Here is a 16,454-nt window from a genome sequence, read left to right as displayed (position 1 = left end):
TCTTATCATGGATGTTTCTATCTCTCTCTCCCTTCCCCTTCCTCTCTGAAATCAATTTAAAAAAATGTAAAAAAAAGACAAAAAAATAAAAATAAATCAGGAGTGCCGAAGTTGGAGATATTGTGGGTCTTGGAGGAGGGGTTCATGTTACTACCTTTGGATTTATATATGGGGGTCCCCCTGTGGAGTAGCTCAGATTGGGGGGGGGATACCACCATTGGTGCCCCTCCACTCCCCCTGTAGACCAGGGCAGGCTGCAGGGCAAGACTCTCCCTTTGCCTCCAGGTTGTGGAGAAGGGAGGCCCGTACCCCCTGATCGTCCTGCCCCAGTTTGGGGGCTACTGGATCGAGGACCCGGAGAACGTGGGCACGCCGACCTCGCTGGGCAGCAGCATCTGTGAGGAGGAGGAAGAGGACAGCCTCAGCCCCAGCACCTTTGGCTACAAGCTCGAGTGCAAGAGTGAAGCCAGGGCCTACCGCAGGCACTTCCTGGGCAAGGTGAGCCAGGCCTGGGTGAACGCGGCTGCCGGGAGGGGGGTCTGCCTGGGGAACCCAGCGTCCCTCCTCAGTGCCCCCCTCTCTGCCCTCCCCCTCCCTCGCTGCCTGCCTCTGTCCTCCTCGGAGAGGTCTGCCTGGCTCTGCTCCTGGGCAGGGGGCAGGGGTGTGCAGGAGCCCAGGGGCCAGTGTGATGGGTCCTTGTGGGGACCGCCACAGGGAGGCGGTGGAATAGGTCGTGTTTGGGGTGAAGGAGGGTGGAAGGAGAAAACACATTCTCACTCCTTGGAAGTCTCCGTGTCCATGTAAATAGTACAAATCCCTCGTGGCCTCACTCAGCCGGGCCCGTGTGCTTGTGCTGGGATGTGCTCTGAGCCTCTGATTGCTTAACCGGGACAGTTCCGTTCTTTAAATACATCCCGCCCTTCAGCCTTGCCAGGTTCCAGAAGTCCCGAGGGCAGGCTCCGGAAGTCTCCGGCTGGCCCGTCAGCTTTGCTGAGTCTCCCGGGGGGAGATGGATCAGGACCCCCCTGTCTCCCCGCCTTGTTAAAATGCAGATTCCAGGCCCCGCCCTAATACAGCAGGCTGGGTGCGCCCCCTGAGCCGGGGTGAGACCCACTGTCCAGCCATCTCCCGGCTCCGCGTGGTGGAGGTGCCAGGCCCTGCCCCTTCGTTATTCTCACAAATCTGCTCCCTGGGGCTGGGAGTGGACTCAGTGTCTTGTGGGGAAGCACTTGAGCTTCATCAAGGCGTGTGTGGGTTTGAATCCTGGATCTGCCGCCTACTAGCTGTGTGACCCTGGAGAGTGACTTAACCGCCCTGCACGTGTTTTCTCCATCTGACGTGGGAGCTGCCCCCATAAAGTTGTGGTCTGAGTTAAAGGAGATAATGGGTACTAAGCAATTAGCCCAGTGCCTGGCACAGACAGCCTGAAGATTTGGTCATTGGAGCCAATCACTGTGATCCTCCTCCTCCTCCTCTCTCTTCTCCTCCTCCTCCTCCTCCCTCTCCTTCTCTTCCTCCCCATCTATAGCAGCCACAGCTGGCGCATCCTGCTCTTCCTCCTTGCTGTGGGGCTTCTCACTCCTGGTGAAGGAGGTGATTTTGGGGGCTGTGCCTGGAAGGCCCCCCTCCTCCCTGCTAACACCCGATTTCTGCTTCTAGGATCATCTAAACTTTTACTGTACCGGTAGCAGTTTGGGGAACCTGCTCCTGTCCATCAAGTGCGAGGAGGTGGAGGGCATTGAGTACCTTCGGATTATTCTCAGGTGGGGCTGCTGCAGGGTTGGAGGCCACACCCCTAGTGGTGGGGACCCGAAATACCAGTCTGACCAGTCCTGTGTGTGTGTGTGTGTGTGTGTGTGTGTGTGGTGGGGGGGGCGGGGGTGAGGGGGGGGATGGGGGAGACAGACCTGGCTATGTTCTATGTTCGGGTTGCCAGGCAGGAAGACCAGGTGTTTTTGCCAGCTGACTGACTGTGGGAGTCGGAGTGGCATCCTGGTCTCAAGGTCAGGTGGACCTTACCCTCACCCGCCTGTCTCTGGCTGTGAGGAAGGCGGAAAGGGAAAATAGCGATGGCTCATTTTGCAGAGACACAGTCCCACGTGGTCCTGGGAGAGGGTTTGCCGGGACTCTGCCCACGGCACGCATCCAGCCGGGAACTATAGACCCCAGAGCATCAGCGTGCCTGCTGGGGCCTCAGGATGTGGTGGTGGCCAGAACGGGAGCACCGGTTTACAGCTAAGCCAGGGACCTCTCTGGAACCGGTTTCTGTTCGGTAACCGTTCGACTAACCTGTCCCGTGGAACCTGCTTTGTACCAGGAGCTGTGGCAGGGGCTTGGGCTGCAGTGGAGCCCGAGCGTGGTCCCTCCTCTCTAAAGGCTGCGGTCTAGTGGGAGAGAAGAACGGGGTTTCCGTGTGTGGCACAGGCGCTGTGTCAGCGACGGGCACAGGTGCTGTGGAGCACAGCGAGCCCGTCTCACTCCTCTCTGTCCCTGGGCCGGTGGGGAAGCCAGGACGGCCAGTGTGAAGGCCGAGGCCGGTGCTTGGCAGGGAGCTGTGAACCTGTCAGGCTCCCGATCCCTACTTGTTGAATCGAATTGGAAGTCCTTGAAGGAAAAGAACAATAACATTTGGAAAAAAGCAGTAACCTTTTTTTTCTGCCTAAATTTTGAGATAAATTTGGGAGGGGACAGGGACACAGAGCCCTGCTATGGGAGAGTTGGGGCGGAACCAGGAAGTTGTTAGCAAAAATCAAAGGAGAGCATCCGGCCTGTCCATTGGTGATGCTGCAGAGAAGCTGGGGGAGATGTGGAGGCGGTGCTGCAGGCGGCCGGCAGCCCGCGGACAGGAAGGCTGCTGAGCTGAAGGATACTGCTGCATCCCGAGCTAAAGGAGAGCCTGGTGCGGCAAGAAGGGAGTCGTCAGGGCTGAAAAAGCAAGAAAAAGAAGAAGAAAAGGATGATGAGGATGAAGAAGATGAAGATGATGAAGAAGCTGGTTCTAGCACAATTTTTTTCTTGTCTATAAAGCATTTAACCTCCTGTACACAATCACTCCTTTTAAAGAAAAAAAATTGAGAAGTAAGGCTGTGAAAGATTTGTTTTTAAACTGTACAATGTCTTTTTTTTGGTATAGTTAACGCACTACCGAATGTATCTTTAGATAGCCCTTCCCTGGTGCTATTTTCTTTCTTTTCTAAAATATGTTTTTATTGATTTTAGAGTGAGAAGAAGGGAGAGGGAGAGAGAGAGAAACATTGATTGGCTGCCTCCTGCATGCCCACTATCGGGGACTGAGCCTGTAACCCGGGCATGTGTCCTGACCGGGACCTCTCGCTACATGGGACAACGCACAACCAACTGAGCCAAACCAGCCAGGGCCCTGGTGGTGGTTTCCATAGCCACTAGCCTTGCCTAGTGCACTATGGGAGTTGTAAATTGGCATGGAAATTTGAAGTGGGTTCTTGTTGATGCACAGCTCTAATTAGTTATATCTGGGGATGACCGTTTTTCATCTTAAGTTGTCTCTAATGCAGCTTATGGGAAATAGTTGTTCTGTTAACGGAATATAATTTTGTAATTGCAAAAAACAATTGCAGCTTTTTAAAAATACATATTTTTATTGATTTCAGAGAGGAAGGGAGAGGGAGAGAGAGATAGAAACATCAGTGATGAGAGAGAAGCATTCATCGGCTGCCTCCTGCACGCCCCCAACTGGGGATCTAGCCCGCAACCTGGGCATATGCCCTGGCCAGGAATTGAACCATGACTTCCTGGTTCATAGGTCGACACTCAACCCCTGAGCAACACCAGCTGGGCAATTGCAGCTATTTTGTTGACATTCTGAATGCATCTAAGTAAATGCAATTTTTTTTTTATTTATTAAAACAAAAGGAAGCCTTTCTTCCTTCCTTCCTTCCTTCCTCCCTCCCTCCCTCTTCCTTCCTTCCTTCCTTCCTTCCTTCCTTCCTTCCTTCCTTCCTTCCTTCCTTCCTTCCTTCCTTCCTTCCTCCCTCCCTCCCTCCCTCCCCCTTCCTTCCTTCCTTCCTTCCTTCCTTCCTTCCTTCCTTCCTTCCTTCCTTCCTTCCTTCTTTCCTTCCTTCCTTCCTTCCTTCCCTCCTTCCTTCCTTCCTTCCTTCCTTCCTTCCTTCTTTCCTTCTTTCTTTCTTTCAACTGAGGTTCACCTGGCTAAAATTTGTAAAGCAGGAAGAGTCAGTTAGCTCTTTGGAGCCAATTTTCTGAGGGAACAATATCTGAACACCCATGTCCAAACAGAATTTTGAGGTAGGTGAACCTCTGTAAAGAAAATTTCTTCCTTCATAAAAATCAGACCCAGATTGGGCAGGATCTCTGAGTAAGATGACAGTTGAACATAAGGGTCTAACCTCCTTTTTCTACTACTGTATCCTATCTGAAATGTTGCATCAAATGAAAACTAGAGGAAGATGTTAGGTATGTAACATGCTGATTTTTTTTTTTTTTGTAATCTGTGGGGCAGTTAGGACTATAATGTAGGTGAGATTGAGAGCTGGGCCCCCGTTCCCCTTCCTTAGAAAGCAGTGTAATGTGGAAATACTGAGACTGGAGATTCTGGGGGCGTCCCATACTTTTCAGAGGTGAAGGTGAGTCCTGGCACAGTTGGAGTCTTTCCACATGGAATCACTTCTGTTGTTTTGAGCCAACAGCGTTGAAATCAATGCCATGGGAGCCCAAGGGCTAGCTCAGATGTGGCTCCCACAGACAGCCAGTGGGTAGGGTGGTGGAGAGAAGCCATATACCCGCTAGGGGTGGGACAGTTCCATGATGTGCTTGGAGTGATGGGCAGGCATAAAAATTGGAAACCAGACATAAAAAATTGGCCCCATGGCTTAGCGGTGTTAGCAGACACAAAGAAGAAATTATGCAGAGATGAAATTCCCCCATTGGCGGTGACTCCTGTCCCAGCTGCTTCCTCGTTCCTCATAGGCTTCTGGATTATTTAATTGATGTCTCATAACAACCAGCTCTTCAGCCTAAAACCTGAGAAGAGTATTTTAACAGCCTCTGTACGTGCCGTGAGAGTAGCCAAGAAGAACCTACCCACAATTTGGAAACAAATAACAAACCAGAATCAATTTCTTCCTTTTCAAGTTCACATATGAAGAAGAAGGAAGAGGAGGAGAAAAAGAAGATCCCCACAAATCAGTGAAAGAAAAGTTTCTGCATCTAAAAATGCATAACCTAGCCCTGGCTGGCGTGGCTCAGTTGGTTGGAGTGTTGTCCCGTACACCAAAGGGTGGTGGGTTCGATTCCTAGGTTGTGTGTTCGGTGTGGGGCAACCGATCGATGTTTCTTTCTCACATCAATGTTTTCTCTCTCCCCCTTCCTCTTTCTAAAACATACACACACCCAATTAAAAAAATTAAAAGAGCGTAGCCTAGCATTCAGAAGGTAGGGCAATAATAGTGTTTTAGAAAGGATTTATTACAGAAAGCCAAGTAAAATTTAGTTATCTGTTAACTTTGTATTTTCAGCAAACTTCTTGAAAAAAATAAGCTGTGTGAAAGAAAAGAGAAAAGATAAAGGAAGGCAACAAGAATGAGACAAAGGTTTGCTGCTGAAATGAAGGAAATAATATAAGTAAACTAAAAATGGCCCCAAAGAATTTTCAATGGCATTAGAAGCAGTAAAGAACAGAATCTATGCTGAGCCTTTTTATTGTTGTTGTTGTTGTTTTTTAATTTAAAATTTCTTTATTGATTAAAGTGTCACATATTTGTCTGCATCCCCCCATTCCCACCCCCCACCCCTCCCCACGGATGCCCCCACCCCCCTGTTGTCCTTAACCATAGCCTTTTTATTGTTAACAGTATATATTATGATATAGTGTGTATATATATATGTATGTATACATATACACACACACACACATATGTATACATACATATATACATATATATGTATATATATAATGATTAAACTATGCAGAAATTCACAGAATACGATTATAGTGGTAGATTAAAACACACTTCTTATCACTTACAGATAACACAACTTATCACTTACAGATAGGAAATGAGAGGATTTGGATAATCTCAGTATTATTTATGTGAATTATATATATTGATCTTTATTTGTATCTAACTATATTTAACTATCAAACTTGGACCCTCTAACAGAGATTTCTGCTGCTTTTCAAGTGCCTATGGAATATCCACACATTGATTGTAAGGAGATCAGTGGTTTTCTGTGAATGTGCTGCAACAGTCATCTTGGAGAAAAGCGAAAAACAAAAAACAAAACTCAGACCTCTAGGCTCAGACCATTTAAAAGATAATAAAGCCCAGCCAGTGTGGTTCAGTGGTTGAGGATTGACCCATGAACTAAGAGGCCCTGGTTCGAGTTCCGGTCAGGGCACATGCCTGGGTTGCGGGCTCGACCCCAGTAGGAAATGTGCAGGGGGCAGCCGAATGTTTCCATCTCTTTATCCCTCTGCCTGCCTCTCTCTTTCAAAAATAAAACACACACATGTTTTTTTAAAATGACAATAAAAATTTAAACATGCACATACATATACAGTATATTTGAATATAAATATGTAAGACATATAAAGACATAAATAACATATTCCTATTCCTTTTTTATTTCTAGAATTCTATAAACATTGTTCTGTAACTTACTTCTCTTAATATATTTAGAGTTCTTTCTATATTAGTACATGAAGAAGCTAGCTTGTTAATTCCTTTTACTGCTGCATAGTATTCCATTACATGGACATGAAATAATTTATTTAATAGATCCCCTATTAATGGCCACTGTCAGTATTTTGGTATCACAAATAATGCTGCAACGAATAATCTGGTGCAAATTGTGTGGTTTAAAATAATTTCTCAGAAGTGAGTTGGCTGGGTCAAAACATAAATGCATTAGTGTTTTAATAGATATTGCCAAATAGCCTTCTGTAGGAGGTCTATAAACTTGAACCTTTACCAGTAATGCATCAGAGTACTTATTTTTCCAAAGCCTCTCCAACAGAATATTTTGTCAAGCACTTGGATTTTTGCCAATCTGATAAGCAAAAATAGTATGTTAATGTAGTTTAAATTTACAACAATTTTACTGAATTATGTTGGACATCTCTTCATATATTTAAGGAACACATGTATTTATTTTCTGTACAATGTGTTTATAACCTTTTTTGTTTCTTTTAAAAATGGAATTGTTAATCCAAATTTCTATTTTTAAAAATCTTGCAGGTAATTCTTGATAGCATGTGGATTTAGGAACCAATCTCTTGAGGCACAAAGTAAATCTGTATAAATTTCAAAAGCAGATACTTTGCCAAACATATTTGCTTTATAATTTGATACATTGTAGCTATTCAACAATAGTTGCTGCTATTATTATCATCAGTATTATTACCTAAATGGAATAAGAGGAAGGAATTAAGAAAGATTAAGGACACAAATAAATTAGAAATAAAATGAGCACAAGACTTGATGTAAAAATCTAGGCTACAGATTTATATGTAGTGTAGAAAAAGATATACTTCATTTGGAAGAAAACAACAACAAAATAGGTAACTAGCTAGTCAAATATAGATAAACATAAAATAAAAATCTACAAGATTAGGCATTAGGAAAGGCATATAACCACAGATGTGAAGAAGATTAAAAAATTACTAATAGATGTTATATTCAATCCACATTATTATAGTGGAATTTTTATTTGAAACAGACGCCTTTCTAGGAAAGCATGCTAATTTAACACGAGATTAGAAACCTGAACAATAACTATGTAATAAATGGAAAAGTTTGCAAGGAATTCTCTCTCCAAAAGTTTCTGGGTCTGGCTGGTTTGCAGGTAGTTGTTTTAAGCTCACAAGGAACAGATTTCAGGCTGGCTGCTTAAATTGATCAAGAGAAACAAATATGAAAGCTTCCCAATTAATTTAACAATGCTTAAGAGATTCTCATGAACAATATTAGACCAATGAAAGGAAAAAAAGAAAGGAAGGAAAATAGGGCCCAATATTCCTTATGAATATAGAAGTAAAGATTCTAAATAAAATACCAATTCCAGCAACTCAAATCTAAGCAGTCTATTAACAGAATAATTCACTGTAGCCAAGAAAGAGTTACTTTAGGAATGCAGCAATGGTTGATATTAGGAAATTATTTATCCGCTCAGTGTTTGTTTAACCAAAGCATAACAATACATGCCAGACTTTCTCTAGGGAGAGGGACACGTGAGGAATAAGCTCTTGTTACCTGGCCATAGGAAGCATTCCGTTCCCATTACATATTCTTATTCCTTCTTACTCATCTTCTCCTATGGACATGGATTATTATTGGCTTGGGAAGATGATCCAAAAATAGATAGTCTGGGAGAAGTGAAAGAAGTTCCGAAGAGCTTGAGTGGTGGAGTGTGTGCATACAGGTGTATATACAGGTGTGAATATGTGTAAGGTTGAATGGTCATGCTGGAAAGATTAAAAAAAAAAGGCTAAATCATGTATAAACTCTGTCTAGGAACTTAGATTTTAATCCTGTGAGCAAACAGGAGAGCTCCTGAAAAGAACATCATGACCAGACTTGCACTGTGGAATGAACGCTGGCTAGAGTAAGGAGGATAGCTTGAAGGGAAGGCAAAGCCAGCAAGCAGCAGGCAGATGAGTCAGGAGGTTGCCTTGATGAGTCAGGTGATGAGTCAGGTGATTGCCATATATTATGAATGGTGACCCAAGAGCTGTGCTATCCAATGGCCCCGATGGGAACTGGAACCAGGATGCCTTGCACTGAGGATGGAGAAAAATGGGGGGAAATTTCCAAAATACCCAGGGAAAACGCACATTATGAAAGAGCCAAAAATATCAGCAATGAGAGATGGATTTAATCCAGTGAAATGTAAAGAAAGGTACTCTTTCAAAATGACTTAAATATATTTAGGATTCTTAGAAGATTAAGAATAGCATCTATAAAAGGGATACCGAATTATGATACAATGAATGCATAGAAATGAATCAAGAATGGTTATACATGGGCATAAAAAGGAAACAATCGCAATTATTGGAAATAAATAGTTGTTGAAGTAAAAACACTTAATACATTGGGTAAATTCTAGTCTTTTAACAGTCAAAGTGAATCTGTGAATTAGAATTCATCAAGAAATTCAACAAGAGCACAGTACAGATATAGTGATAAAGTATATGAAAAAGAAGATATATGGATAATAGACTGAGAGCCCCCAGCATTTGTCTTAAAGGAGTTCCAGGAGAAAAGAATGGAGAAGCCTGGAGAAGAACTATCCGAAGAGAACATGGCTGAGAATACTTCAGAACTGAAGAAAGAAGGCACACCTGTGGTGCTGGACAAGATTTTAAAACAAAACAATACTTCTAGACACTGAAGTGAAATGTTAGAACATCGAAGATAAAGAGACGCCCTGGCACATGCGGCTCAGTTGGTTGGGAGTTGCCCATCCACTGAAAGGTTGCTCATTCCATTCCCGGTCAGGGCACATACCTGGTTGTGGGCTCGATCCAGGGTAGAGGCCATGCAGGAGGCAGCTGATCCATGTTTCTCTCTGGCATCGATGTTTTTTTCTCTCTATCCTTCTACCTTCCCCTCTCTCTCTAAAAAAAACAACAAAATACAAAAAAACAACAAAAAAGAGAAAAATTTAAAGCGACCTAAGAATCGGGACATTATCTGTGAAGTAATGACAAGCAGGCTGAGAGCAGACTTCTTATCAGCCACGGCACAATTTCTTATCAGCAATGGGACAATATTTTGAAAATATTGAAGGAAAGAAAGGAAGAATCTTTTTAACCTAAAATTCTATACCCAGAAAAACTATTTGCAAAGACGAAATAAAACTGTGTTTAGACATAAAAAAATGGAAGGGAGTGGTGTACCACTTACGCACTCTCCCTGAAAGAATTACTAAAGGGTGTGCATCAGCCAGAAGAAAAGAGAAACCAAAAGAAAAGATACAATTAAAAAGTGACAAGAAATAGGTAAACTATGTTGATAAATTTAATTACTGACTGGAAGAAAGAAGTAGTGTATTTGTGTGTGTTTAAGGAGGCTTGAGCTAAATTTATAAACAAAAGTAGAGGGGCAATGGGATGGGAAGGGTTCAGTAGTTACTGTTACCCTTCTCTCCTCAAGAGAGAGATACGTCAAATAAGTTTATAGTTTGTTGGAAAAGTATATAAATATGTGTATTAGAAGTTATAGAAATACAGTCTATAGCAGAGCCACAAAAAGCATTTAAAAAACTTTATTAAACTGATGACAGGAAAGGAGAAAAAAGGGGAAAAAAACATAGGATAATAGAAAACACCAAATAATAAAAGTTGCAATACATTAGTAATCACAATAGGTATAAATAGATTAAAACAGCCTATGAAAATATCAGACTATCAGATGGAACTAAAAACACAGCTCTATTTTGCTTGCAAAAGACATACCTAAAGAAAAACAATGTGAAAAGATTTAAGATGAAGAAATGGAAAAAGATATGCTGGGAAAATATCCACCAAGAAAGGATGGCATAACAATATGAATATCAGACAAAACAGAATTCCAGGAAAAGAGCGTTCGTAGGGTAAGAGGAGCACTCCTTGGTAACCTGGGAGCACCTCTCCCCACTCTTGAAGCTTCCTGCGGTGTGGAGGGAGCACTTTGTGCAACTCCGCTGGCTCTCTCCGCCCTCTCTGTCGGCGCATCTGGGAGCAAGAACTTGACACGTGCAGCTGTGTTCTTCCCCTTCCCCTCTTGGAGCTAGCTGCCGTCAGGGCCTCCCTCTGCTCCCCTCGACTGCAAGTCCCCCCTGAGCAGACCCCACGCGAGGAGGCTTGCCCCTGCCCAGCACTGGCTGTGACTGGGTGGGTAATTCTAGAGTTTAGTCAGAAGATTCATTTCATCTTCACGCTACCCTGCATGCTTCCTCTTGGCCTTTATCAGTAACAAAGGAGTTATTTTGACTCCCAACTGCCTTACTGTTAATTTTTTGTTTGTTTCTGAATGTGTTCATCACCTGGGCAAGGAAAGATGCCCTTCACGGGAACCTCGGGGTCCTCAGCCTACGTGATGGTAAAGAGAACAGTCCACCCAGAAGAGCTAACAGTCCTGAACGTGTAAACCTGTTCTTAGTAACATAGTCTTGAATTTAAAAAGCCCAAAACTGTTAGGAATAGAAGGAGAAGTAGACAAATCCTCGTTTATAATGGGAGGTTTCAGTAACATCTCTCATATACCGATGGACAAGCAGACAAAAAATTGTGAGGCTATAGAAGATTTGAACAATACAATGAACAAATTTGATCTCATAACACACTTTCCTGAACTCAACAAAAGAAAAAAGTACATTCTTTTTTTTTTTTTTTTTTTTTTTAAATATATTTTATTGATTTTTTACAGAGAGGAAGGGAGAGGGATAGAAAGCCAGAAACATCGATGAGAGAGAAACATCGACCAGCTGCCTCCTGCACACCCCCTACTGGGGATGTGCCCGCAACCAAGGTACATGCCCTTGACCGGAATCGAACCTGGGACCTTTCAGTCCGCAGGCCGACGCTCTATCCACTGAGCCAAACCGGTTTTGGAAAAAAGTATATTCTTTTCAAACCCATATAGAACATGAAAAAAAGTCCATGAATTAAGTCAATACATTTCAAGTAATATCATACCAATTATGTTGCATGAATATAAAAAATTTAGAAATCAACAGTTAAAATACTGAAGAAAAACAGTCATACATTTGGAGAGCTAAGGAAAAATCCTTTTAAATTACTCATGGGCTAAAGGGAAAATCACAAAAGAACTGACAAAATATTTAGACCTAAATGACAATGAAAATACTACTTATCAATGTGTGGGACACACACAAAAAATGGTGGAGACAGATGTATAGTTTTAAATGCATTCATGAAAACGAAGAAAGATTAAATGTGTAAGTGTCTGGGTCAAGAAGTTAGGAAAAGAATAGGAAAAACCCCCAAAGAAAACAGAAGGAAGGAAATAAAGAAAAGAACAAGCTGGCAAAGTAGAAAGCAAAAATAACAAAGAAATAGAGACAATCAACAAAACTGAAAACTATCTACCTGAAAAGATGAATAGATAACCCCCGAGGGAGGGCTGACGAGGGAAAACAGAAAATACGAAGATGGTATTACAGCATGAAGGAAGGGACCCAACTGCAAACAGAGATGAAGGGCAAAGAGAGCCCCAAACAACTTTTTATCAATGCATTGGATGATAATTTTATAGAAAAATATAAATTACCAAAATTGATCCAATAAGGAATAGGAAACCTAAATATTCACCATTAAATAATGGAATTGGTAGCCCAGGGATCCCCTCACAAAAAAGAGGCCCAGAGATTTCACACATGATTTCTAGCACACCTTTAAGAATCCGAAGATCTCCGTGGTATACAAACTCTTTCACACGATGAGAAGCTCTCCAGCAATTTTATGAGGCTGGAATAACACCCTGATATCAAAGCCTGACAAGGGAAGCACAAGAAAAAAAAAAAAAAAGGCCAGTGTTGCTATTGAACATAGATGGGAAACTCTAAATAAAATATTAGCAAATTAAATTTAGCATGATATGAAAAAATAATACGCACGCAAGTGGAATTTTACCCTTGGAATGAAAAGATGGCTCAACAGAAATGTAATCCACTAGTTTTTACAGATTAAAAACCCTATAATTATCTCAGCAGATGCAGGAAAGCATTCAGTAAAATTCAGCACACTCATAATGTGCTAAATGAATTGGGAACAGGATAAATTTAGAGTCTTATGGTAAATCCCTTTATAAAGCAACTTTCATCCCATTTATATTTTGAGTAAATCCAGATTTTCAAATATTAGTTTCTTTTTATAAAGGTTCAGTTGCATGTGAGAACCTAAATAGATCCAGAAGCTGTACCCAGTGTTTTGGGAGAACACAAAAACCCCACAAAGAAACCAAAAAATAATGGTGACCTTGAAGGTGACTATTTGGCTTTTCCCATATTTTGGTTTTGGACAGCTTTACCAGGCAGGCCCTTCAAGTGTCCACTCCCCCCATCCCCTCCCACATGAGGTACCTACGTAGCATTTCATTTTCCCACCACTTGAGTGTGGTGCCCATCGCGTGGGTTGGGTGGAATGAGGCAGATCTGACCCTGGGAGACGGGAAGCAAGTGTCCCTGCCTTGAGGTTGGGCGTGATCTCAGCCACCTTCCTCACTGACCCCACTGCTTGTGGACACGTCTCCTTTTGCAGGTCCAAAGTGAAGACGGTGCATGAACGGATCCCCTTGGCTGGACTGAGCAAGCTGCCCAGCATCCCTCAGATTGCAAAGGTAAAAGCCAAGCCCCGAGCGAAGGTGGCTTCCTCTTTTAGCCCAGGGCTGGCCTCTGGGCTGGGGGTGCAGGCTTGTCCTGGGTGGGCTTTACCCTTGGGGAGGGGAAGGCCACTGTACTCTTTGGCCCTTGACTGCATGGATGGGGTTGGCAGGGGAGGGGCCGGCTGTTGGCAGACACCTCTGTCTTCCTGACACCCTCCCTTATCTCATCCTCAGTATAATCCGGGGTCTCGGCCCCCAAGTTCATAGCCAGTTCAGGAGACAGGAGACGTGGAAAGAGAGGGCTGGGTGTGGAGAGTAGGACTTCAGAGGAGGAAGAGGAGGGGTGGCCAGGGAGCCTCCACAGCTGAGGAGAGTTGGGCTTAGGGTTGGCCGGGCTGTTGATTCAAATGGAGGAGCCCTCAGGCCGGAGCCACCAGCTGGCGGGCGGGAGGAAGTGGGAGAGAGCAGCGGGCGGGAGGGGGGGGGGGAGGGGGGGGTTGTGTCTGCTCTGGGATCCCGGGAACTTGGGAGCAGAATCAGCCAGTGGGATGAGAAGGATGGTCAGCTGAATTGGGCTGGCCCCGCACTTAGGGAGCGGGAACGCTGGGCGGAATTGAGCCCAATGCCTTCGGTGGCCTCACTTCATCAGGAACCCAGAAAGTTAGTTCACTTCCCTGGCCACTCGATAGTGAGCAGCAGAGCCCGGATCCAACGCCAGGCCTCCCGACACCCACCGCAGGCCTTGGCCTCCCCTGCTCTTTCCCCAGTGGGCAGGGGAGCCCAGATGCTCTCCAGATGTGGTCCCTGAACTGTGTGTTCTCTTTCCCTGCTCAGGCGTTCTGTGATGACGCAGTGGGACTGAAATTCAGCCCTGTCCTGTACCCCAAGGTGAGACGTCGCCCCGCCCCTCCCCTCCCCCAGGGCTCCGCAGCTGGGCAGGGATTTGTACACCAGGGGCTCTGTGGGAATCCTCCGCATCTTGGTGGGGGTTTGTGCGATCTCTGTGATAGACCTCCACGTCTCCCCTCTCCCTGCTCATCCCTCACAAACTGGCCACGCCTGGGTCTCCGGCTCCAGATGTCCCCAGCTGTGTGCAGGTGGCTGAGGGCTAGCTGAGTGGCAGCTTCTCCACCTCCCACCTCCCCTGCTCCTGCAGCCCTGAGTCGGCGCTGGGGGGTGTTGCACCTCGAACTGGGGATGGAGGCTGGTGCAGACCTGGTCAGCCATCACAGGGGGAGGGAGGGGGGCAGAAGGCAGAACCCCACTAAAAAGGAAGAGGCCAGACTGCAGCTCCTCATTGCCAGTGTTACCGCAGCTCTGAGGCCTTACAAGCCCCCGCTCGGCCCTACATCATAAACCGGCTGGTTCTAGTTATTAGTTTCCTTAGGACTGTCCTAATCTTCACCCCGGTTCTGATGTGGGCATGGGGGCGGAGGGAGGAGCAATAATAACACAGCAAACCAACAACCCACCGAAGAACCATTATGGCGGGACAGGACTTCCATCACCCACAGACGGTGAATTGCGTTAGATTGGCCGCAGGAAGAGCCCCCGTGCACCCACCGCTGCTGTGTGAGCCGGTGGGGTCTGGAGAGAGGCGGGGTGCAGGGCTGAGCTGAGCCTGCACTGCAGTCAGCATTGTGGCCCCTGGGCTTGCTGGGGCTGGTTCGGTCCATGCCCGAGTCCCAGTTCTGACAGCCAGGAAGTGTTTGGCGGGGAAGAGAGGCACTACCCCGGCTGGACATCCAGAACCCTCTGGAACAGACACCTTAAATGTTCACGAGTGGGCAGGTCACTCTGCTTATCCCTGTGCAGCTGGCTGAGCTAATGACGGGCCCTCTCAGTGCAGAGAAGGCGCCAGAGCCCTTCTCTCAGGCACCTCTGCCTAGTGCTCTGAGCATCCATAGGCACTTACCCCCCGCACTGAACACTGTCCATCACTCCAGACGCCCTACTTTTTATAATTAAAGCTGAATTAGTGAGGTTTAACCAAACACGAAAACCCCACCATAAAGGCCCAACTTAACTACAAGTTGGGCAGTTTTTGTTGTCAGATCATATCCACGGAGAGAGCCTGATGACGCCCATTTGCATGGCTCTCTCTGTCACTTGGAAGGCCTCCTGCTCTGGTAGCAGTGGAGGAGCGGCTGGGTGTTCATGGTTTCTGCATTGGAAGGCCGGCTTAGTCCGGCTGGGAAGTTACTCCGGCTGGTGTGTGTGTGTGTGTGTGTGTGTGTGTGTGTGTGTGTGTGTGTGTTTAAAATTCACAGAGTTTAGAATGTTCCTTGGAAGGTCTCCATGGCCGGGTGCCTCTTCTCTGGCAGGGCAGCTGCTCTGCTCCTCTGAGTCATCCCAGCAGCGAGTGGGCGGCTCCCTGCGGGTCGGCCAGAGGTGCTCCAAGTGTCCGTTTCCCAGGGGGCTGCGGGCCTCCCAGAGACATGCAATGTGTGGCAACCTGTCACGGGCCTCGTGTTGCGGCCAGACAAGTCGCGCCCGGTTTGTTTCTCCCGTAGCATGACAGGAGGTTGGATCCCTCCTTTTTTATTGCAAAGGGTATCCCAATAGCATCCAAATCTTCCCTCCCGCACTGGGCGGGGTCCACTCTAAGCTTTCTGGGGAATTACATTGAGGCTGATGAGGATGAGGATGATGATGATGATGGCAGCTGCTCTGTGCGCAGCACTTTAAGTGCTGGATCTCATTGAACCTTTACAACCACACATCTCCATTTCACGGATGAGGAAACCGAGGCCCAGAGAAGTTACGTGGCTCACTCGGATCTGTGAACGTAAAAGCAGCAGATTCACAGTGGGAGTTTGGCGTTTCGGACCCTCAGATACCAACTCTTGGAAGCGCAATGGGAAGTCAGACAGAACCAGTGGTCAGATTTCTCTGCCCTCTGCAGATTGTGTTCGGGTGTGTCACTCCTAACAGGGGGCTCTGTGTAGACCTCTCACTTACAGATAAAGGGGATTACAGTCCGGCCGGAGCAGTGCCTTGTCCAAATCACCTGCTGATTACAGGTGGGAGGCGAGCTGGGGTCACCCTCGCTTACCAGTTTTGGGGGCCTGGCCTCATTTTTCACACCACAGGTAATACACTGGGGTAAAGTCAGTTCCCTGAGTCCTGCTGGAC

The 16,454-nt window shown here is 45.8% G+C and overlaps 1 protein-coding gene across 1 annotated transcript in view; it reads left to right on the top strand.

The window, feature by feature from the left end:
• The window catches only part of RAP1GAP2 (RAP1 GTPase activating protein 2), a 143,060-nt gene that overhangs the window by 87,177 nt on the left and 39,429 nt on the right, over positions 1-16,454 (top strand). The window contains exons 6-9 of the mRNA XM_054708801.1: positions 286-498; positions 1,660-1,763; positions 13,256-13,334; positions 14,154-14,207. Coding sequence (XP_054564776.1) covers positions 286-498; positions 1,660-1,763; positions 13,256-13,334; positions 14,154-14,207 — 450 coding nt within the window. The remainder of the gene's footprint in view (positions 1-285; positions 499-1,659; positions 1,764-13,255; positions 13,335-14,153; positions 14,208-16,454) is intronic.

The sequence above is a fragment of the Eptesicus fuscus genome, chromosome 20, assembly GCF_027574615.1.
Source record: "Eptesicus fuscus isolate TK198812 chromosome 20, DD_ASM_mEF_20220401, whole genome shotgun sequence".
Taxonomy (NCBI): Eukaryota; Metazoa; Chordata; class Mammalia; order Chiroptera; family Vespertilionidae; genus Eptesicus; species Eptesicus fuscus.
Note: the sequence above shows the minus strand (reverse complement) of the source record. Positions and strands in the feature narration are given on the sequence as shown.